The 23,767-nt window shown below is 43.3% G+C and overlaps 1 protein-coding gene across 4 annotated transcripts in view; it reads left to right on the forward strand.

Moving 5' to 3' along the window:
* trim44 (tripartite motif containing 44) overlaps positions 1–23,767 on the forward strand; it is a 57,018-nt gene that overhangs the window by 30,794 nt on the left and 2,457 nt on the right. Inside the window, exon 5 of one of the 4 annotated variants that reach the window (XM_071895124.2) lies at positions 4,004–4,026. The exons of the other annotated variants lie outside the window; for them this stretch is intronic. Within the exon in view, the coding sequence (XP_071751225.1) occupies positions 4,004–4,026 (23 nt within the window). The remainder of the gene's footprint in view (positions 1–4,003; positions 4,027–23,767) is intronic. 4 annotated transcript variants of the gene reach the window in all.

The raw sequence follows: 23,767 nt of genomic DNA on the forward strand, positions 1-23,767 counted from the left end.
ACCCACCACATAACTGAGGTGAGTCTGCTTGCTTAAGGTCAGACAAACAAATTACCATGGGTTCTGTTCATAATCTCTCTTGCTTTTGCTAATGCACACATTAAGACACAGGTGTACTCACACGCACACACACACACACACACGCACATGTCCAAAAGTCCATTTATTACTGAATTGCTCGGCCTCCATATTTTGTACTGTAATCTGCAAATCTGTCATTAAATCGATAAAAAGTGCCAGTAGGTAAACAGCTGTACAGCCACACACTGTGTTTACTCGTCCATCCACTGATGACTGTGATTAATACACACAGATCTGTCATCCAGCAGGAAATGATCTTTCTGCCTGACCGGCACACGGGAACGCACAGTGCAGAAAGTCATTGAAAACACCTATACAGACACACAGAGAGCACAGAGAAGAGACTGACCAAACACATACACAAACAGGAGAAGACAGGGATGCACAAGTATGCACAGAACAGACATGCACATGATGCAGGTATGGCAACCTCGATATCATGATGAGGAAAAATATACAATCCTGTTTGTATGTCTTACACCAAAAATTTTAACTGTTGATGAGTACACACAGTTTACACCCATGCTACAGAAAAGATACCCAGGTAACACAAATCATTAAACCTCCAAGCCCGTATAGATAAACATTCATGCATAAGACCCACTCACATGCTCCAGTGCTCACATACCCATTCTTTTGACCCAAATTTATGTATGTGTGTGTGTGTGCATGTCGGTGTGCTCACGTGTGTCTGTGTTGCTTGCCTTTAGTGTCACTGTGCATTTCTGTTCGGTCACATTTTCACATGTATGACACAAAAGTTTCTGTGAGGTTGCTTTTGTGCATTTGTGTGCGAGTGTGTTTGGAAAAGCGGAGGCGGTGGGCTCATTGATGTGTAAGCTGTTAGGACCCCTGGCTGGAAAACAAAGCCAGCGTCCCTCATTAGCCAGGCATTAGAGGGCTGCACCAGTGACCCTGGTCTGACCCGGTCCTGACCCGGGTCACAGTGAGCAGTGTGGAGACTGATCTGAAACAACACATCCTTTGCCTAATGACCCTTCCTTTAAACGGGTTGAAGCTCATTATTAAAGCTCACAATCTTTTTGAACAGACATCACACACAGCGCTTATCTTCGCCGTTCTCAGAGTAGCATCGACAGAGTGCTTCTCCACTGTTTTTCAGCCATAAAGATATGAGCTTCCCATGTTGAAAGGTTTCACATTTTCTAGTTCAGAGCTGTGGAAATTAAAACAATCCAAGTAGCTAGAGGCATCATTATAGGAGATATGTGGGAATGACAATGAAATCAGTTTTCTTAACAGAAGATCCCTCCATTCTCTCCCGCCCATCGCTCCCTAGCACTGCTGCATGCAAACAACTAGTGGATGTTTCCATAGAAATACCCACCCACGTTTTAAGAAACAGCATCACTTCCACAGTTATTTGTCCAAGCTATTAGAGTTTCAACGGAAACAAGGCTCAGTCTTTATCCTATTACTGATTTATAGTAAGAGTGAATAGCGCAATTATCAATTATGAAATAAACCTCATGTGATTTTAAAAGTTCAAGTAGAGATCAGTCAATGTTTTCTTTCAATTTAATTATGAATGGAACAGTTTCAGGTTGCATCTGTTGATGACAGATGAGTCTGGGTTGTTTTAGCTTTGGGAGACAAATTTTAATGTTTGCATATTGATTGAACTGTCCTAGGCCAGATGAATAAGACACACATTGTTAAATTAAGTACTATTCTGCTTTCAAGGTATGATTTTTCTCTAAATATATTATTGAACAGTTAGCTGTGATAGCTGCAATCAGAACTAAGCTCTACAGCTCCTGTGAGCTTCTTTCTATCAGCATATTTCATTTGGTTTCACAGATAGTGGCACTACAAAAACTCCTTAATTGGACCAAATGAAAACACAGAGCAGACAATTGGGAGTGTGATAACATCACATTTTACTAGCATTATGTTGTGCTGTCTCAGGAAACATCACAGAAATATGCATTATTAATTCAACACTTGTACACATAGAATCATTAACTTAAAAGGACCCAGTAAATAGATATAGCCAGGCTCTCATGAGGCTCCTAGACAAGTACAGTCATCTACATTCCCCATTTGACTAATTGGAACTGGACAAACAATAATTTAATATATTTTGAATTCTTAAAGCATTTTTTTGTGGGACATTTTCATTTTGTAGCATGCAGAGCTCCGTATGAGTTCATGTGCAGCTGGCAGCGATGTCTGACTTTTTATGGGTAATGATGCTAGTAAGTACCCAAAAAGTCATGCTTCTAACACATTATGCTTAACCAGGGCAATGCAAACTCAGTTATATATTTCTGTGTAATGTGTCAAGAAATGTTGCTAGTGCTGGATGCGGGTGGAGACTGCTAATGTCTCAGACTGTTGCAGACTGATTGCTCATGAACTTAAAATGCAGTGTCAGTGTCTGAAATAAACTTTTTGTCTCACCTGCCAAGGGCTGGTACGCTAATAAAATGTATCTGGACTACCTGCCAAGAATAATACTGGCCAAAATAATTTGCATGCATTTTCCATAGAAATGTGTCACCCTCTCTGTTTTCAATGCTATTTTATGTACATAATTAGGCACTCTGTGAAACGAGAGGGATTTAGAGTTTTACTTTAAAACTTGCTCACACATCTTTTTTGTCTTATTTTTTTCTTTTTGGTGGCCTCACACCTGCCATGTTTCACCACATGGGAATAATGTTAGGTTTCAATTAATGCCAGGCTAGTTAACCACCCAAGCAGTGGAGAAACAGGAGGACAGGTTTGCAGAAGTTAAGATGCTACTTTGTGTAGAGCCAGCGGAACAGGCAGCCAATCAAGAGCCTGTTTGCCAGATGTCAGTTTTGGACCCTGATTTCACAAGTTGACTTTTGAGTCTATTAAAGTGTTTGACAAAGTAAACCAAGAAAAAATCTCAATGAGTTTAAATATTTGGAACCATATTTGATCACATATTTGCCCAGATCTGGAGCTAATTAAATTTATAGCCCAATCTTAGTCAGCCAGTGAGGCAGTCAGACAGTCAGTGCTTCACTACCCCCACTCATCACCTCTCAAAATCCTCTCATCTGCTGTTGCTGCCAAGGAGCCGATGTCCATCAGACGCTGTTAGTAACGCAGTGTCAAAATCCCTTTCTGGCACGGCCATCTTCGCGCTGGTTGTCAAGGTCCAGTGCTACAATCAGTGCTGGACAGAATATTAAAGGTAGCACAAGAGCCAGTCTCATGCTCAAGGTCCTCTTTGAAAATAGACCAATTGAGACGAGCAGTGGTATAACAAGTAGTTGGACTGTAGTGCATGACAGCAATTTAAAGTGTGCTGTATGCACAGAAGAATTGTGTGTTTGGCATGCCAAGGACTGAGTGTATGAGTATATGAGTATATACATATACAAAGTGTAAAACAAAAATATTTTACACAAAAAAAGTGTAAAATAATGTCTTTGCAGCTTTCAGACACAATTTAAAATATGGATCAGTGTTGCTCTGATGTTAACAGTGTTAAGAAACCATTAGCATTTAAAACTTGGGTAGCTGTCACATAATGCCAGTCCACAGATCATGTGCTAAATCAATTGTTTTGACAATGAAAAATATTTTCAACCGAATTGAAATAAACAAAAAAAAGCCAGTAAGGCAATCATGCTTTCACCTCAGGTAGTGCTTTGTTCCTGACTGCTCCTTTAAGAGCTGTTGGCCATGAATATACATCAGCACAACTGGGTGATGAAAGTGAAAATTAATTGGTCAGATTTAGAGCCACACCAGCTGTGGACCAAGTTGTTGTAAATTATCTTGTTTACTTTTCTTGTGTTATCTACAACACCTGTGCTAAAATTTTAACTTTTATTCTCTCTCTCTCTCTCTCTCTCTCTCTCTCTCTCTCTCTCTCTCTCTCTCTCTCTCTCTCTCTCTCTCTCTCTCTCATTGTTTTCAGAACGACATTGAGGCCAGGCCAAGGTAAGACTGCCAACATGATTCATGTTCACCTTTTTATAGCAGCTGCTGAGCAGGGACTAAGGACCCTTCAAAACCTCCCCGGCGAGGTCCTTCTACCATCAGCCACCACGAGACTGACGAGTATTCAACTCTCATAATAACACACACACACCCTCCACCTCTTTCTCCCTCCTATACACTCCCTGTTCACTCACTCACTCACTCACTTACAGACTCACTACACCTATGCACATCAACCTTCCCATGCCTCCTATCCTATCCTGTCACATGCGAGTCACGTCGGTGGCCCAGCAAGGCAATTAGTAGCTCTCATCTGTGTGTGCCCGCTGGAATCAGAAGAGGTGACAATCTGCCTGCTCCAATAAGAGGGCCGACAGACAGAGGCTGGCAGACTGATGCTGTGTGTGTGTGCGCGTGTATGCATGTATTTATGTTTAGTCAAGCTGTTGTGTCATTACCGGGGTCAAGTCTCACCCCCCAGATACAACAGAGTATCGGATTTACATTTATACTATCCAGAAATTGATTGCGTGCGCACGCAGGTGGGCGCAAAAGAGGGAGTGAGAGAAACCGACAGGCTGGACAGACACAGCCTTATTATTTGTCAGCCGCGATTACAGTTTGTTTGCGTCGCTCTCTGCCTAAATCCTTCTGCTGTATCTCTATCTGTCTGTGTGTCAGACCGTGCGAAATGGATAGTCCTCGCCCCCGTGTCACCGTTATTGATCTGCTGACACGGAAACCTCTCCACCTCCCTCGCCCAGAACAGGAACATTGCTAGCACCACCTACCGTCTCTGCCTCCCCGCTGCCTGCCTCGCTGGGCTTTCATCTCAAAGTACTCCTCCCGCTCCGCAGACGCAAACACACAAACACGAACCTGCATACACAAACCCAAACAGACGCCTGTGCCCCTATCTGACTGTCTGATCTCAGCAAATGCCAGCCCATCTGTCTTCAGAGAGACATTCTCATTCTCTGTGAGACTTTGTTATTAAAATGAAGGTTGGATTAGGAAATATTCCTATCCGCCACAAAACACGCTTTGAAGTAAAGGTCCTTTAGATGGACAGGATGCTCTCTTCTTTTTTATTTATTTTTTTTTTTTTGCTCTAACAATCCACCTGTGCTTCCAAAAATCAAACAAACACAAATTGAACCTTCATATTCAATTATAGCATTGATATTGTGGTGCCGGTTGCTTGTGGGAAAATATATTTCCTCTTTGGAGTGTAAATATTGTCCCTTCCTTTTATCAGCAAAGAAAGTCATGGCCAATGCTGGAGCACTGTGCCAAAATGCAATATGTCAGTGATTGGCCAGCCAGTATTATGACTCCTAAGCTCTGGAGCAGATGGCAGTGAGCTTGTACCCCAGGGTGGGATGGAGCTAATAGTCTGCCCTTGGTCAAGGTTAACCTCTACACCCCTACACAGTACACACACACACACACACAACCCTATAATTATTTCCCAAGTCCTCCATTTTGCCCTAAAATGCAGCGGGTGCAGAATCTACTCTAGCTGGGAGAAGGGCGTTGAAAATCATCTGGTTGGAAATGTCACGCTGTCATGATGGAATACTGGAAGGAGGAGCGGTTTGCGAGGGGTTAGTAAAGGTCATGTGACTCGGGAAGAAAGAAACAAGGGGGATATTCAGGATAGCTTCGTGTTTGAGTATATGATGTATGCTGGGCAGTGGAAGGTTTGAAAGTGAAACAAAGAGAGAGGTGAACGGGAGGTAGAGAGATGAACCCCCAAGTGAAATGGATGGAGAGGGAGAAGGAGAAAGAGGGAGAGATTTTGTAGGATCAGGCAAGGAATGGATGTTTAGGGTGATGTGCAATGGGATCCAGACAGCAAATTGATTATGGAGCAGAAACACTAATCCTCTGTCTGAGCCCCATATCGCTGCCATAGAGACAGCATCCCCACAGGACCACAATCCTGCACCCACACCCGTCTCTGCTCCACGTCAGTTCATCAATAGAAACCCCCCCCCCTTCGCTCCCCGGGCCTCTTCACATAGGTATTCCATGGCTGCCAAGATCCGTCCTTCTCTGAATATAAATCTTCCTTCTGGCTTTAATGTGACGCATCGCAAATTTCACTTTCATTCCTTGAACCCCCCCCTACATTCCTCGCAGCCCTTATCCCCTTCTTTAGCCCTTGTGTGTATGTGTGTGTGTGTGTGTGTGTGTGTGTGTGTGTGTGTGTGTGTGTGTGTGTGTGTGAACACTCCAGATAGCCAAATCAGAACCATATTTATTATCTGGATCTGATCTAGCTGTTGCAGCCTCTTCGTAAACCTGGTCATATTTAGCCTGTGCTGTGTGTGTGTGTGTGTGTGTGTGTGTGTGTGTGTGCGTGTGTGTGCGTGCAAATGTGCCTGCACGTATGAGTGCATAGGATATGCTAGTATTTTATGGAGTATTATGAAATTCAATATCTATTATTAAATTAATTATGAACAGTTATTAAATTTAATGAATCAATTTTCATTCATAACTACAGTTACTTTCTCTCTCATACCCTCCATGCACACACACGCACACATACACACACGCGCACACCCACACACACACACACACACATTCTACGCACACATACACACATGCGCACACCCACACACACACACACACATTCTTTTACCTTTCTCGCACCACTTGAACCACTGACACACACATTGATTTGGTTTCACATCTTGCTCCCTGAGCCCCGATGGTCTGACCCCTCAATGATTACAGACAGAGCTATGGCACATCAGGAGTCACCATAGTCACTGATCAATAGAGGAGAGCGTCTCCTACTGTCTACACACACACACACACACGCACACACAGGAAGGGCGAGGAGAAAGGGCATGAAAGCTGCAGCAAAGCTTTCATTTCACAAAGGCAGTTTTATGTGCTCTCTTGAGGGAATGTATGTGTGTGAGAGAGAAAGAGAGACGCAAAGACACTCAGGCAGTCAATGAGAGAAAAAGAGATGTACACCAAAGGATTCCAGCCATTGGATTTGAATTTGCTTTTCTGTCGGGAAACTTATTTTTTTTGTTAGACATGTAGGAGTTTTTTTGTTTGTTTTGTTTTTTGGCTTCTAAGACCAAGGGTTTAGCTTGTGAGTTTTGGTCTATCCAGCGATTTTGTTAGTCCGTATGATGCAGCCAGTCCAAATACAACATTTTTTGAAGCACCGTGATCTTCGAGTGAGGTCTTGTCAGGGTTAAAGCTCCCTGTTTGCTTTGCCTTCTGATATGAGCCTTCCCTTTCTCCCTGTTGCTCTTTGCGTGTCTTCCATATCCTGTCGTCCCGACCGTATAGAGAACAGAAAACAAGACGAGAGAGGCCTTTCAGAGGAGACTCTGCCAAAAGCAAAACTGATATGCTGAAAAATACACCAACGCCTGTCAGTTTAGTTGGTCGTTTTCCAGCAGTCAGGTTGTTACATGGCTTTTTTCTTTTTGGTCCATTTAGACAGATTTTCAAAGAAATGCGAGCAGATTATAATAGCCTACTTGATACAACTTGCCCCATCTATGGCTTTGTGTTGAAGAGAGATTTTCAAAAGAATAAACCATATTATTCCTGCACCCATTCTCACATTCTCACCTTTTGAGGAGCCATTTTTTGAAAGAATTGGATGTAGTTCTGTGTATTGTAGTGGGAAAACAAGACAGTATATTTATACGAGGCAATTCATACAGCATCTTTTCACAATGGACGATGGTGCAATAATTTCATGAACAGTTAGATGCATTTTTTATTAGACCTAAATAAAACACACTTTACGGTCCTATAAGAGGGTTTTCCTTCCAAAGGAAAGTATTGAAAGTACTGACTGCATCTAACGCTGGCCCAACAACTGGATGAATGTGTGACACAGGAGTGAGACGTCGAATGCTGTGCAGCACATGTGGATTGTAATGGGCCTATTTACACCCACATCCTGCTTTAAATTCTTTTGAAAATCTGCCTGTTTATCTGTATTAGGTTTAGTTTAGCTGCACATACAAATGGTAAAAAACAGAGGAGAGGAGAAATGCAAACTGTGAGTCAGACAGAGAAACCCCAAGGGGCTTACTGTTTAAAAACATCGCACCCCAAAAGAAGAAAGAGAAAATGATACAAGGGTATAAGGGGAATGGTTCAAAAACAGCACACTGCATAAATAACAAATGAGGGAAATAAAAATAGGCTAAAATAGCCCTGATGCAAGTGAAGTCAGCATGAAAGTAAGCATCAGTTGTCAATGACATCATCTTCTCTCCATAACAAAATGGCACCACCAAAAACCGCAGTAACTTCAGCCGGAGCAGTGCGTTGGCTCACCGTTCCTTCAGTCAATACCACTTTTTGATCAGCGGGTCCAAAAGCAGATAAACCATCTGAATCAACAAGAGTGAAAGCCTCGTGACGTGTAGAAAGTCTGCTTAGCGAGAGCGACGGAGGCCTCCCGAGCATATAAATCACGCAATGTAATCACACTAATATGATAAGGCCCGCTGGGGAGCGTGGCACTTCTAATTACGATACCGGGTCCCTCCATTCATTGCTCCAATCACTCACGTCTCTGCCGTATCTCAGGGGCCCCGGTCCCCTGCCTCCCTCGCTTTATCATGCATGGCCTCGAACACACACACACACACACACACACACACACACACACAGCTGGAAAGCAGGCAGGTTCTTTCTCCCTCTCCTTCCTCTCTATTCCTTTCTCTCATTCTCACGTTTTCTCTCTCTCTAGCATGTAAACATACATTTATACATATAAGTAAAGGTGCTTTCCACTTTCTTCCCATCGTATTGTGGATCTGAAGACTCACACTGATCCCCACAGCTCTAGCACGTTCTCTGCTTTGTCATGCATTGAACTTGAGGTAATCTAGCATGACATTCAACACATTGATTAGAGAGCAACGCTTTAAAAACATGAAAGTTTACAAGACTCAATAGACTGAGCTAATGATGAGTTAAATAATAAACAGTATGTAATGATGTTCAAACGATGTGCTAGCAATAATTTTCTTTAGATGAATCAGATATGAAACTATAACTAATGATGTACTACTTGGTTATTAACATGCAGAACTTAATGTAATTTAATAAATCTTTTACTCATTTTGTCAAGGCTTATAAACTTTCATTTTTCTGCTGGAACCACTCAGCTGTATCATCGTATGAACCAACACAGACACACAAACACATGCACACAGCCTCGCACACAGCTGGGTTCACTGCCATACATCCTCATGTTAGTGGAAATCGTGCACTCTGGTGCCCCTCTGGTGGCTGGCACTTAACACCACATGGTAATTTGAAGAAATGACTTCTTGACGCTGGTGTAGCGGCACTCTATCTGTCTGTCTGAGCTGCTTGCCCTTCACTGGGTCAAGTAGATGGGCTGAGTGAGGCAGGGATGGGGGGGAGGGGGGGACGTGGCTAGAGGACACGGGGCAGAGCCTGGAGATGAAGGGATGGAGAGAGGGAGCTGGGTTTCCTCTAATGAAATATTTACATTCCCTGGTGCAAAGGGAGCCAGTACAGGGCCTCCTGCTTCTCCACCGTGCCGTTTCTCTTCTCTGTGTGTGTGTGTGTGTGTGTGTGGTTGAGCGTGTGCACATGCGTGCCTCAACATGCCCTCATTCAATAATTTATGATGTTGCATCTGCCTGTGTGTCTCTATGTATGCATGTGTATAAGACCCAACTGCTTTCTGTGACCATGTCCTATATCCCCCTCATTATACCTCTTACCCATCTCTCTCTCTCTCTCTCTCTCTCTCTCTCTCTCTCTCTCTCTCTCTCTCTCTCTCTTTCTCTCTCTCTCTCTTTCTCTCTCTCGCTCTTTCTCTCTCTCGCTCTCTCACCCCTCTCTCTCTTTTCCTCTGTCTTCCTTTCTCTCACTCTCTCAGCCATTTCCGTTCCACAGGGGTGGATCTCAGGTCCCAAATGAATGCAAAGCACACACACAAACAGACAAATAGAGAGACATGCATTTAGACGATAAGAGACTATAAGCATGCATAATTCATACCACATACGCAATGTTCTTCTGGTTTAAGACGTCACACGTTTTTTTTCTCAGAGGCACACTTTATAAAGATATGAACACCGCTGTCTCTGTGAGTGCAGCCTGTGTGCACACGCGCATGTGTGTGTGTGTGTGTGTGTGCGTGCTTGCATGTGTGTGTGCTTATGCGTGTGCCCATGTGCGCATTCAGGTATGTGTGTTGCATGAGCGCAGTAGGCACTCACATCAAACAGCAGGTTTTTGGAAGCATGGGGAGACTGGTGTGTGCAGAAGCTGTGAATCTGTGTGTGTGTGTGTGTGTGTGTCTGTTACGTTTGTCTCTTGTGATGACTAATGGCGGTTATTGTTCCTTCTCATGGTTTACCTGAATACAAATAAGGTAATTTACCTACAAAAAAGCCTCCGATAGGCATCACAATTTTGAGTTGGGGCTGCCATAGCGCTATCCATTTATTTTACTTTTGTATATGGGAGCTACTTAAAAAGCATCTGATCCTCTCAATGAAATATGATGGTTCAAAGAGCAAGTTTGGGAAATGGAAGCTGTCTAAATGAATAGACCTTTAAAATGGTGAGTATGAATCATGACTTTGTACTGCTTGTCAAAATATGAAACGGACATGACAGGTATGAATGTATTTTCAAACAGAAACCTCTTCCTCACATATTGGATTTGACTGCAAAGGGGGTTGCCACCTGATAAGTTAGATTTTTAGCAGAGTTGAGCTACTGGATTTTTTTGTTGTTCAGTGATTTCATGGGCCTGTGAGGGCTGGGGACACCGTGTCGAGAGCTTTGACCAGAGCTTTGAGAGTGCGTCTTGTATTGATCTGCTGTGTAGATAGATATGAGCGCTGTGCCTTGTGTAATGTGTAGCTGTCCTGTGATCCCAGAGAGCAAAGAGGAGGCGTTAAGTGTCTGTGATGCATCCGAGACTATTACAGTGCAGCAGAATCAGGTTACTGCTGTGTTTGTGTTGATGCTCTGAGCCCATAGTACCTATGAATAATGGATTGTTAATCCATGTGTGTAAAATACATCTCTCTTTCTCTCTCTCTCTCTCTCTCTCTCTCTCTCACACTCTCTCTCTCTCTTACACACAAACACACATTCTCTGTTTTTGACTCTCAAACACCCTTTCCCTCTTTCTCGCTCTGTTTTGTGTGCATAGGTGTGTTTGTACTGCTATTTGTAGTGTGTGTGTGTGTGTGTGTGTGTGTGTGTGTGTGTGTGTGTGTGTGTGTGTGTTGAAGTGACTTTTTTCAGAGATCAGTGTGTCAGCATAGTCACTTTATTTGAGAAAAGGAGTGATTGTCAGTTTTGTTCTGCTGACATTGAAAAGCGGGTATGAGAGAGGGATTTAACAATTTAACAAGGAGCACCACAAGACTCGGCTTTAAATATTCATATTCGTTGAACTTCCCCTTTAAGTATTAAAGAAGGCTAGATTTAACACAGAGTAATGGGTTGAGAACCTTTGCAATTTACATTTCATATATCAGGATAATGCTCTTATCCAGGGGGACGTCCTGCAAGTGAAAATGGAACATTTGTATGTTACGATCATTCCAAGCCGCCGAGTAATGAAGATGTGCAAGGGATAAAATGGTACTAAAAAAAGAAAATGACAAAGGCATGGTATCTTTAGTGGCGAATTTGGGAAATAGAATAGTGGAGCGAGGCTGGGGGGAGACGAGGGTGAGGTGTAGCCTGTAGAGATGTATTTTCACTACACCAAGGAAGATGTGGAGTGACTGCTGAAGAGGAAGGAGAAAAAACGGGGGGGAAATACAGTAAGCTTTCTGGGCAGGTTGGTAATGCAGAAGGGAAAGGCATGAAAAATGAAAGAGAGCGTGGCAAATAATATTTCAGAGGGCTCCAGTGCACAAGAAGGCAACAATAGGTTATTCTCCAATAGCAAACTTCACCGAGCTTCCTGGTATGAACATTTTGTTATCTTTTCCAGCGGTCCATATTTTGTTATATCTGCTTCAACAAATACCCTTCCTGATAACCTTGTATTATCTAATATGTAGCTCAGTGTTGAACATCCTACGTCCTGTAGACTGAGAAACCATACCGGTTTTCTTTTCCTTCACTTCTTCCCTTCTTTTACTGTCTCCCAGACAGTAAATTTAGACAGAACATGTCATGTTTATGTCATGCCATAAAATGTGTTGATGTCTTATTATCTGCTTCACTATTTATGAATACAGAACTGAGTTTATGTGCGGCACTCCTCCTTTTTCCAGCCTGTCTTATTAATTTTTGCTCTCTGCACCTGCTCATTAAATTAGCCACCCTGCCTTCTCTAGCTGTCCCATCTAATAATCTCATTGTCACAGCAGCCTCTGTGGTTAGTCTGTTCTTTTAAGAGGACGGCTGTGAGGAATAGAAATAAATAAATCCAAATGTGTTAATTACAGCACACTTTTTCCTTCTGGAAGTGGATACCTCTGGGTGTGTGTGTGTGTGTGTGTGTGTGTGTGTGTGTGTGTGTGTGCGTGTGCATGCAATTATATGAAAAAGAAGGTGACAGGCAAAAAGAAGTGAGAAGAAAGGGATTGAGAAAGTACGCTGTGGAAGGAGCTACACAGATGTTGCGTGATATTGTTTTCTGACTCCATCACATGCCACTGCACATCTGGAGGGATGATATGTCTCTGTTGCCGTGGTGATGAGATGATGACTGAACCTTCTTCTTCCAATTCTGTTATAGACTATGTTTTACCAGTAAGTCGCACATCGTGCCTACCGCCTCTCAGATGAAAATCACTGTAAAGCACAGCCTCTCTTGTTGTTTTGATTTTATAAAAAATCAGCATTGTGATAAAAAAGAAGTCACATTTTCAGTAGATTCATCCCATTATGACTGGTGATTTTTCTTTAAGACAGTAATATCCTTATTTAAACAGTCAGAGGTGTGGATTTATTGGGTATTGTCAACTTAAATCACCACCTCTGTTGACCCATTGCTGACAACTGCTAATCGGGCAGTTGCTAATCAGCCTGACAGATTCGAGACACGTTGTAGGCAATCTGCAAGTCTTTCTGCCTTGTGCAAGAGTTTTGTTTGCATTTGAGAATAACATATTATTTGGTTTGGGTAAGGCTGACTTGACATACAGGAACTGGACTAAGCAATTAGAGCTCCCTCCTCTCCTGTCTTGTATCTTGTCTAGGAATTACACCCATTTACAAACAAGAGAAATAGGTTATCTGGAAATTCATTGCATATTCTCTCTCTCTCTCTCTCTCTCTCTCTCTCTCTCTCTCTCTCTCTCTCTCTCTCTCTCTCTCTCTCTCTCTCTCTCTCTTTCCCTCCCTCTCTCCCTCCCTCCCTCTCTCCCTCCCTCCCTCTCTCCCTCCCTCCCTCTCATTCATTGGTCTATTCACAAGGCAGATTGTCACAGGGGATCTATGGAGAAAACTATGCCTTGCACCCTCTCGCTCATGCAATGCACCCACACATGCACACGGGTAAAAGAGCTCAAAAGATGTCACACTGTGTATAAACATTCATTATTCATTCTAAAACCACACAAAAGGACAAAACGCATGCACGCACGCACACACACACACACACACACACACACACATACTGTAGTTACGGTAATTAGGGGAAAGAAGAAGACTGTCTCTCCATACAGACAGGAAGACAGATACACACATAGACAGACACAGTATCTGTCTCTCCCCCTCACACTCTCTCACCTACTATGTCCCCTTTAACCACACATATACAGACACACACACACACACACACACACACCACAGCATGGTAGCCTTGGGGTAGAATTACAGGTCTGATTTCAGCTCGGTGGAGATGTAGGAGGATGATAGTGGCAGGCTGAACCGCGGGGTGATGAATCAGTGCCTTATCAAACCTCTGGCCCTCGGTATGAACTGTCAACACAGAGACAGGGGAGCCACAGCATCATCACATAATCACACCTACACATACTGTACAGCAGGCTTATGAAACTCAATTTGCCCAGTGAGCGATTGGACCAATCAGAACGCTGATTATGCGCTGCTCGTGTCGCTAAATCTCCGAACTGTGCGGAGATGTTAATTACAGTAGAGAGACCATTATACACAAATCAGCAAAGTTGAAAGATAGAAAGATGGCTGTAAGCCTTACCCTTGTTGTATTTTCCGCTGCATTTATGAGCAAAATACGATTATTTCCTTGTACCAATATATCTTATCACCTACCAATGTTTGGATATCTCATTCATGCTCATTTTAACTTTAATTGATTGATGTATGAATTCATGTCAGCTAAATGTTGTTGCTGGAGTGTAATATGCTTTAAAGTAGTAGCTTACCTACGTGCTACCCTTACCTTACCTACGTGCCTAAATAAGTGAATAAGCCACAATTTAGTATATTCTTATGTTAGTAGCACCTTGGCATATTGTATTTCCAGGCTAAAGTTGAGCTTGTTAGAGTTAGAACGTATCCTGCTGCTGATTGGGTATTATTTAGAGTAGTAGTTAAAGCTGACAATTTATATTAGATTCATACCTTCCGCTTTATCCTACCAGTCAAGTCTAGTCTAGTCATGTTAATTTATATAGCAAAGGGCTGAACATACTATCATATACATGTCATATACACACTACATCACCATACTACATCATATATACATTGTACATATACATCATATACTACATCATATACACCATACCATACCAGGACCAGGATTGAGAACCACTGCTCTACTACACATACAAACACACACATCGCTCGCAAACATCTCCCTTCCACCTCCAGATCTTCCCACAGCTCCATACATGCATCCAGACACGTCTTGGCACGCGGTTGACGGCTCGGAGGAGTGGATGTCGGGACACTCTCCCTCCCCCAGTCCCTCCCTCCGTCCCTCCACTCAGTCATTCCCCCAGCGAGAGGGGGAGGGAGGGAGGGAGTGTGCGAAGGTTGTCGTTGGCATGTTTAATTCAGCAGTCGCACGACAAGCCCTGTCACCGTGTCGATTTATGGTACTGGCTATAGGGAGGAATGGGGAGGTGGGACTTAACTACCCCAGGATTCTAATGGGAGATTTAACATGCGCAAAATCACCTTCACTAATCCGACGTTCTGTCAAGGGAAGGATATGGATGAATAATGACTTTATTTTTTTTCCAATTGGTGTCATATTTGCATATTTAGGTTTTCCTGGAGGGTGTAGGACCTTACAGTTGATGGTCATTGGTTGATCAGTAATCAAAATTGCTTTAACTGTATTAAATATTGATTTCTGTTAACTTTGTCCACAAATGGAGAGACATATTAGCATGTGTTAAGTAGAAGTTTTGCTTTGTATTCACCTGTGAGTACGGAAAGATTGTTTTGTATCCAATTGCCGAGGATGGACAGGCCTCTCGATTTTCTAAAACAATGAAATTGCTTCCTGTCTTCTGATGATGAAATATCCTATAGGGGCATATCACCTCCAGGAGATGGAACGCTTTTATGACTGATGTTTTACAGGATACATTAGTACACATAAAAGTTTATTAGTCAGCCAGCACTGGGGAGCTGTCAAGCCCTGTGACTGTATTTCACTGTGTTCCAACGCTGCATCTTATGCTCCTGCTGCAGGAACATAACAACAAATTCCAGTTCACACTAATGAAGTCAGAACTAGTCTCGGTTTATGCAGAGCTGTCTGTAAAGTCCGATGGTTATACATTAGCATTATCGCTTAAAATTCACTTTCACAACTTTCCTCGGGGGGCCGGTTTTGTTGTGGAGATCATAACTGTCAGTTTCATCTTTTTTTGTTTGTTACAGAGGGAGTTAGTCTTTGCGGTATCACTTTGTGGGGGAAATCTGCCATTATTCCTCTGTGTATTTAACATTCTGGAGAGGAAAGGGAGAGGGCTGAGGGATGCGGCGTATGAGACTTTTATCAGGCGAGATGAGAGTTGTGACAGTCTGGAGCCCAGGTTTTCTGGGCTGTCTGTCTGGGTGTCCTTCAGACTGAGGGCTTGGATGACAGGACTTGGATGCAAGGGAGGGGGGGCGGGTGTTCAGATGACAGAAGGCTTTGCCTAATAGCCAGGCTGTTCTCCACTCCTGTGTGTTGCTCTCTCTCTCTCACACACACACATACACACACTTTTTTCTCTTTTTCTCTCCTCCGCTTCTGTGGCCATATGTCCCTCCGTCTCTGATCGAGGAGAGAGGGTGGAGACGGAGGAAGAGTCCGTAATATCGTCGCTCCAGTAAGGCGTAAACAGACTCTGAATTGTAAAGTGTCTCCAAAGTATATTCCAGATTCCAGGACGGCGCGTCTGGGCACCTGGGCAGTTCACTGATGGAGGTGGCGCCGGTATTCTGCAGTTAGAGGAGGGGGAGGCGGGAGAGAGGCAGAAAGAGGGGGCCGCTCTGCCAGCCTGCCAAGTGTGTGGGCACTGCTGTGACCAGTCAGTCTTCATAATGGCTGTCTGGCCCTGGGACAGAGCCAGCCCAATGCATCACATGACTAGCTATGCAGATCAGACCAGGAGGGATTCCCTTCAGCCAGCCTGGATTGATGGCTCCTATGGTGACGACAAGGGGCAGAGAGGGAGGGACGGAGAGGGGGAAGGCATTGGGGGCATGGATGAGCGGGGGAGGGATGGGAAGAAGAAACACAGGAGGTGAGGAATAGCAGAAATAGGAGATTGGACAAAGAAGAAGAGAAATTGCAGAGACGTTGGAGTCAAAAAAGAGGGAGGACAGAGAAGGAAGAATGTGAGATGGTTTAAGTAAGAAGGAGTATGGGGACAGCGTAGGCTCTCACTATTTATTACCTGCAAGCTATTGATGTGAGCTTTCCGAAGGCTAGATAAGTTTATCTCTCTCCAAAGTGTTTTCTCTCTCTCCCTCCCTCCCTCCCTCCCTCACTTGTCTGGGCTTGAGTTGCAAACTTCAAAGGAGTATTAGATACTACAGAAATTTCAATTTAAGCCAGAAAAGAAATAATGTGCTTTTAAAGTTTTAATGTTATTCAAAAAAAAACTTGTGGGTAATAGAAGTTTTAGAAGTAGGCTATCACAGTAAACCACACAATGGGTCCCAGCACCTGGCTTTACTGGTAGTGTACAACTGACTGGTTGTACACTACCAGTCAAAAGTTTGGACACACGCATTTGTCTTTATTTTTACTATTTTTCACATTTTAGAATAATAGTAAAGACATCAAAACTGTGAAATAACACAAATGGAATCATGCAGTGACCAAAAAAGTCACTGCATATTTTAGATTCTTTAAAGTAGCCGCCCTTTGCCTTGATGGAAAGGCAAAGGCTTCATACATCAGCATCAACTTATATTAACCTTGTATTTTTCTAAGAAACAAATTAGAAACACATTTCAATCATTTAAGCATAAGCCTTTAGATCAAAATGGCTTTAAGATAATGAAAAACATAGTGCATTCAATCAGGTGTGTCCAAACTGTTGACTGGTAGTCTAGGCTTTGTTGCCCAATTTACAGCTATAATGACTTTACACAGTCTTGAAACTTAACGTATTCACTTATACAATGTTTTTTTTTAGGCCCTTTTCAGTCATTGAACCATATGCTAAAGCTTACCATTCTCACAGTGCTGACCATGTGGCGACCCCTCGCCAGCCTCGGTGCAGTAGCTTGTCGAAGCTGTTTAGAGACGGGGCCGTATTCCATCTGTCCTGGCCCGGGACTGTGACCTGGAACTCAAGTCAGCATCTGTGAAGTTGTGAGCAGCACCACTCAGACACGGGTCCTGTTCCTCTCACAGCGAAACACCGGATTCATAGCCCTTAATTTGCTCGGGGGACTGGACCTTATATCGCATCATAAACAGAGCGGGCAGTAGACCATCGGTGTGTCCTTTATCTTATTTTATGAACGCCCATTGGGTTGCTTCATGGATCTTAATCTTTATGTTCCCTACTTAGCTTTACAAAGGGAAAGCAGTGGTGTTTGTAAGTATGGCAAAGGAATAATGCCAGAGAATGAAACAATTGTCCTCTGATGTTGAAACCCCATGTTAACAGACTACATCCAACTTGTCTGTCTCCTCTCTGCTCTCCTCTTCCTTTGTTATACAGTGGGGAAGTATTAAGGTGATTCCATTATCTCCTTTCTTTCCTCTCCTCCGTGGGATCCTCTTAGTCATTCATTGCCATTTAATTGCTGACCAAGAATATAATGACTCCAATGAAAATTGAAAGACAGGCTAGTAGTCCTATGCTTACTCAGGGGTGTGCTATATGCAGGGTAATTGTTGATCATCCGATTACATCTCAGTCAAGAAGGGCTTTTAAGGATGTCTTATGGTGTATTTTTCCCCCTACTTGATGTTAGTCTGTGTACAGTGATCCCCGAAGCGAGAAACAACAGGGATGCTTTCTGTCTTCATGTTTAGCTCAGTTTTAATTTCACACTCTTAATTAATGAGCAGTTTTATTTTTGTGGCCTACATGCATGGGATTGCTGCAACTCTCCTCAATTAATTCCTCAATTGCCCCTGTGGCCACAGCGATTGTAAAATCACTAAATGAGCCAATGTAAGATTGACTCTTTACGGTGGTTAATGCTCTTATCTGAATAAGTCTGCATTAATTCCTCTGAATGATTAACGGCAGGTACCGGTGTCAGAGTGAGCGAGAAATTAGTTCACGGAGGGATAACGGTATTCATCCAACTCTTCACACCTGCTGCAGCACAGACAAGCCTGTATGATTATTCTGATTGGCTGAGCATCAGCACACTATTTTATTCCGCATCACTGACCTTTCCGCCTGACGGTTCACAGCCCGCATGCAGGAGGAGGAGGCATCCTCAGGATAATATATGCAACATGTAGTGAGTTGACTGCACGCAATTCTTGGGTGAGTGGAACGCACTGCACTTCCCGATGTACATTTTAAGATAATGGCATGCATGAACATGAGTTTGAAAGGGGGGCTTCTTGATGCGGTACATCTGGTGGATGATGAGATGGATTTATCCTTGCCTGTGCCATTTTGCTCTAATAAATAAGATACAGTGCACAGAAAAGGTCATATTAAACAGCCCCTGGCTCTCTGTCCCCAGTACCATGATGCATTGCCTGCTGGTCTTTTGGCTGCTTTTAACTTCCTTCATGAAGTAATTCAAGTCTTTCACACAGCATGGAAACACCACAGGGTCCAGCATTGTTTTCCAGGGTCAGATGATCCCAGTGAATAGTTAGAATATGCCACAAGTCGCCATTCACTGATTGAGAGAGGATGACTATCACTGTTTACAGCAATTATGCAGTCAGATGTGTATCATATGATGCTGGCCTCTCCCTTTATCGACTTGGAGTGTAACGGGCCAGACAGCTTTGTTTCACTCTCCTGCGCTGATCTCCAAGCTTTAAGATACAATCAGCAATTCATTTAATCTAAATGGGTAGATTTGGATGTATTTGAAGAGTTTCATCCCAAAATGAGATATTTGAAAAAAGTGACTACTTCTTTTACTAAATAATTGATAACATAAAAACAAAACAAATTGCTACTTTTGATATTTTAATAAAAGCAGGTAACTCTTTTTTTTAGGCTGATTTGATGATGAATGATTTTTCCCCCAAATAGATATGCTGCATTGTGTTCTTTATTTACAAAAATCTCTTAAACCCAATAAATCACAATGTAAACAAAGCCAATAGTGTGGCAGCAGTAGCTCAACAGAGGGTACCGCGTTGCAAATACAGATTGGGGTTGTAAGGTAATTTTACCGAAGGATTTATTGCTAAAAATGCCCAAGGAATTTTGTCAAGCAACAGCAGTGTGGATTAGTCAATCTCCCATCACTTGGAGGAATGGCAATGCTGCGGTTGTTTTAACAGCAGTCTTTGTTTCAAGGCTTATTACTAACATCACTCATCCCTACGTGCTTTAGAGAGAGTGTGTGTGTGTGTGTGTGTGTGTGTAAATCACAAGTGGCTACAATTTTTGCGGAAGGGGTAAAGGTTCCAGACAGCCTTTTTGTCAATGTATTCTGCTCCTGTGTAGGATCCTGAGCCCACCTATCATCAGAAAAAAATATTTAATTGTATTCAAACTGAGCAAATCCAATCATCTAATTTTTCTGCCAATTTTAATTTTGTCATTCACTGAACAAGAAAAAAGCTGTTGGCATGTATCACAATTCATATAATGACAATATTCAGCAAAACAACATACAATGTGTTGCCAGTTGTTAACTTTCTCTTGTCAGTTTTTATTTTCATCACCGTTATCCCCTTTGTCACTTCAGGTTAGCTAGCTGAAGCTAATTAGATAGATTGCAAGTTGTTGTCAAACTTTGGGTTGCGGAGCAGCAAGAATGATGTAACTCTCCCTGCACCCTTTGAGCTCTTGCTCTCTCTGTTCCTAGCAACGCTCACAGCGGGAGAAAACAGCGTCCCGTCTGAACACGCTCTTATTAAAGCTGCGACAACGGAGTTTGTGATAGACACTCCTGAAAAATTGATTCCAATCTCACGGCTCCCACATTTACACGGCGCCTCTCCCTCTCTTGTGCATCGCTGTGTCTGAGCGTCAGCAGCAGTCTTTAATGAAGATGACGTCACTTCCGGCCGACTTCTCCGGCTCTCCTCCTGTTTCTGCTTTCTTTATGCATGTCCTCCCTCAAGCTGTGAGAATCTGTCTTTCCCTCCCCTCTCTGTGTCGCTCCCTTGCCCTCCTCGTTCTCGCTCTCCACATCTCCTCTCATTACGATACATCCACATCTCAAATTCTAGTTGGCAGGATCATCGCAGTGCAAAGTGTTGGCAGATCACAGGGGGAGGGGGGGGCTCCTAATGAAAGGTGTGTGCAGGGTCTATTTCTAAATTACACATTTCTAGAGAGGCTGTCAGATGAAAGGAAAGAGAATAAATCCATTGAGAGAAGAGCGGGAGTTGGCAGACAGATAGGAGAGAGGAGGATGTAAAACCTTGCAGGACAATGGCCAATTAGATCCAGCAGAGCATTAGCTCAAAAATGGCAAATTACTCATAATACCCTACAGTACGTTCCTCTATTTTTTTTTAACAGTGGATCGTCATCTCCTAATCCCTTATTCTCTTTTCCTCTCTCTCTCACTCTCCATCCTCATATTCTCTTCCTCCTTCCCTCTTTCCCTTCTTCACTGCCTTATTTTATATCTTTCTTCTTTATCACACTCAGTCATATCTTGTCATGAAGCTGTTTGTAGTGTTAAATCATCCCGGAGAAGCGACAAGTTTTACTTCATTAAGTAGTGGCAGAGTGCAGTGCTTCACTGGAGTGCAAGGGTAAGAGTCTGTCCTCGTGGGCTCTATCAATAACCATTAAGGATCCTCTCTCATTAGGCCAAACCTCATAGGCCCCCAGGGCTTGAGAAATGGGCCCTGCCATCTTATGTGATGGAGTACGCCTAGATGGCATCACCACTGTTTGGAAATGCAAATTACAATACTTATTTTCCCCTGCGGATGATTGCCACCACTGCTATGTACACAGAGTTATTCTCATTCAACCTCTTTGCTTAATCAAGAAGAACCTCACTCCCCTATCCTGTACCCCCCCCGATGGCTCTTCACCTCTTCCTCTCTTTTCCTTCTCTCCATTTTTTCACACACACACGCGCACACGCACCCACCAAACTCATTCAGCATGTCCAAGCTACCGCAGTATGATTATTCATACGGCAATGAGGCTGGATCAAGCTGGCGAGGCTGCAGTGGCAGCCACAGCATGATGGGAGAGTTTCCGGATGATGACTTAGGAGTCCTGCGGCTTCTCTGCCAAGAGCAGGGAATTCAAACTTAATCAGGGCAAGGACCCCTCCTTCCTCCATCTCTGAGAGCACTCCATGGGGCTGAGGCCAAAAAAAGGGAGCAGAATGAGATGGAGAGAGAGAGAACAAGAGAGACAAGAGTCAGAATCAAGGCAACATCATGCTTGCTTCCCTCTGGTTCTTCATGGGGAGCAAGTGATTTTCTTCCATGAGTGATGGGTTCGTTTTAGTGCTATTGGAGAAACTGTTCTATTTTACTCAGAGAGGAGACATTAGTAAGATTAGCTTGTTTTACTCAATCAATCCTATCTGAACTCTTATCTTTCTCCCTCTCTCTGTCTCTCACACACACACACACCTAAGTCTCAAACTGCCACACACCAAGGCTGTTGTCCATCCATCACCCAGCTATATGTTTCACTGATCCCCAGACAGTGAGCTCTCTCAGCCCAGCTTGCCCCTGTCCACAGGCCACGGTCACACCAAGGGGAGGAGGCAATGATTGGTCCTGATCAATAATACATCGACTGCATTAAAGCTTATGAATAAGTCATGGATGGAAAGAACCCGGAAAGTCGTCAGGAAGACGCTACCCACACACACACACACACACACACACACACATACACACACACACACACACGGTAAAGTGATCTTTTCCTTCGGCCAGAGGAGATGAACATAAAAAGAGGGAGAACAAAGGAAGGGTTTTAACTTGTAGGGAATATATCACCCACCCACTGACATTTTGTTGCGTGGTGAAGCTCCACTCTGTCTTTTCTCTGTCGCTTACTCTCCCTCCCTTACCCCACCCACCACCACCACACACACACACACCGTACCCCCCATTCTCTCTCTCCGTCTCTCTCTCTCTCTCTCAAGTAATGGCCTTTTTCCTGCGGGTGGAATAAATAAGTTATTACATCCATGTGTCCTAAGGCTTAGCAAGGACCGTCTGAATATAAATAGTTCATTTGCCTCCATAGTGGAGGCCTCACTTTGTGCCATATGAATATATTTGTAATTACATTTTTTTGTGAAGAGCAGGGTGACTGTTTTGGTTGACTGGAGATGCAAGATGAAATTGCCTTACACAAATAAGTCAACGTTTTACCCCAAACACCATCTCAGACAGGAGGGAGCTGTGTGAGAGCGCGTGCTTAGCTCAACAGAGACTTTCTGCTGTGCCGAGAACAAGAGCGAGCAGCCCGTCTAATGCTGTAGACGATTTGAATACTGAGCAAAATTGGTATGGTAGATGAAAGCACACATGCTAACTTGGCCAAGATTTTGAATGGGAACAGTACTTTTGAATTATTAATCTCTAAATCATTACATGCTAAAGTGAGATGCTATAACTATACAGCATCTAACCCTGTGTATGTGTGTGTGTATGTATGTGTGTGTGGGTGTGTGTGTGTGTGTGTGTGCATGTACAATGTATATACGCACTATGCCAACATAATCACTTCTTTTGGCAGTTAATAAGCTGGCACTAGGTGCCAAGGTGTGTGTGTGTGTTTGTGTGTGTGTGTGCACATGTATATGTACACGCATGCACTAGTGTGCACTTATGCGTGCGCACGTTTGTGGCAGCTCTTTGATGAAATGCCCTGTTTTGAGTTTGTGCTGTGATGATGTGCTCCTCCTGGAGGTGCATGATGGGAGAGGAAGCAGCTCTTTGTTTGTGCCATCAGAAGTGTGTCAGAGAGGAATACTCAAGGAGCAGCGCTCAGAAAGATGTTGCGGCCTGTTAACGGATGTGAAGCTTTTCTCCCAAAGACTGTGCTGCATACGCCATGAACAGGAAGAAAGAGGTTGAGGGGAAAGCAAGTGCTGGAGAGAAGCTTTAACATTGAGGACGATACGGCTTTATTAAAGCCCGAAATCCCAAAGAAAAACTGCTGCCATTTGCACACACACAAACCTTTCATAT

This window comes from Centroberyx gerrardi, chromosome 4 (genome assembly GCF_048128805.1).
Source record: "Centroberyx gerrardi isolate f3 chromosome 4, fCenGer3.hap1.cur.20231027, whole genome shotgun sequence".
In the NCBI taxonomy this organism is placed as follows: Eukaryota; Metazoa; Chordata; class Actinopteri; order Beryciformes; family Berycidae; genus Centroberyx; species Centroberyx gerrardi.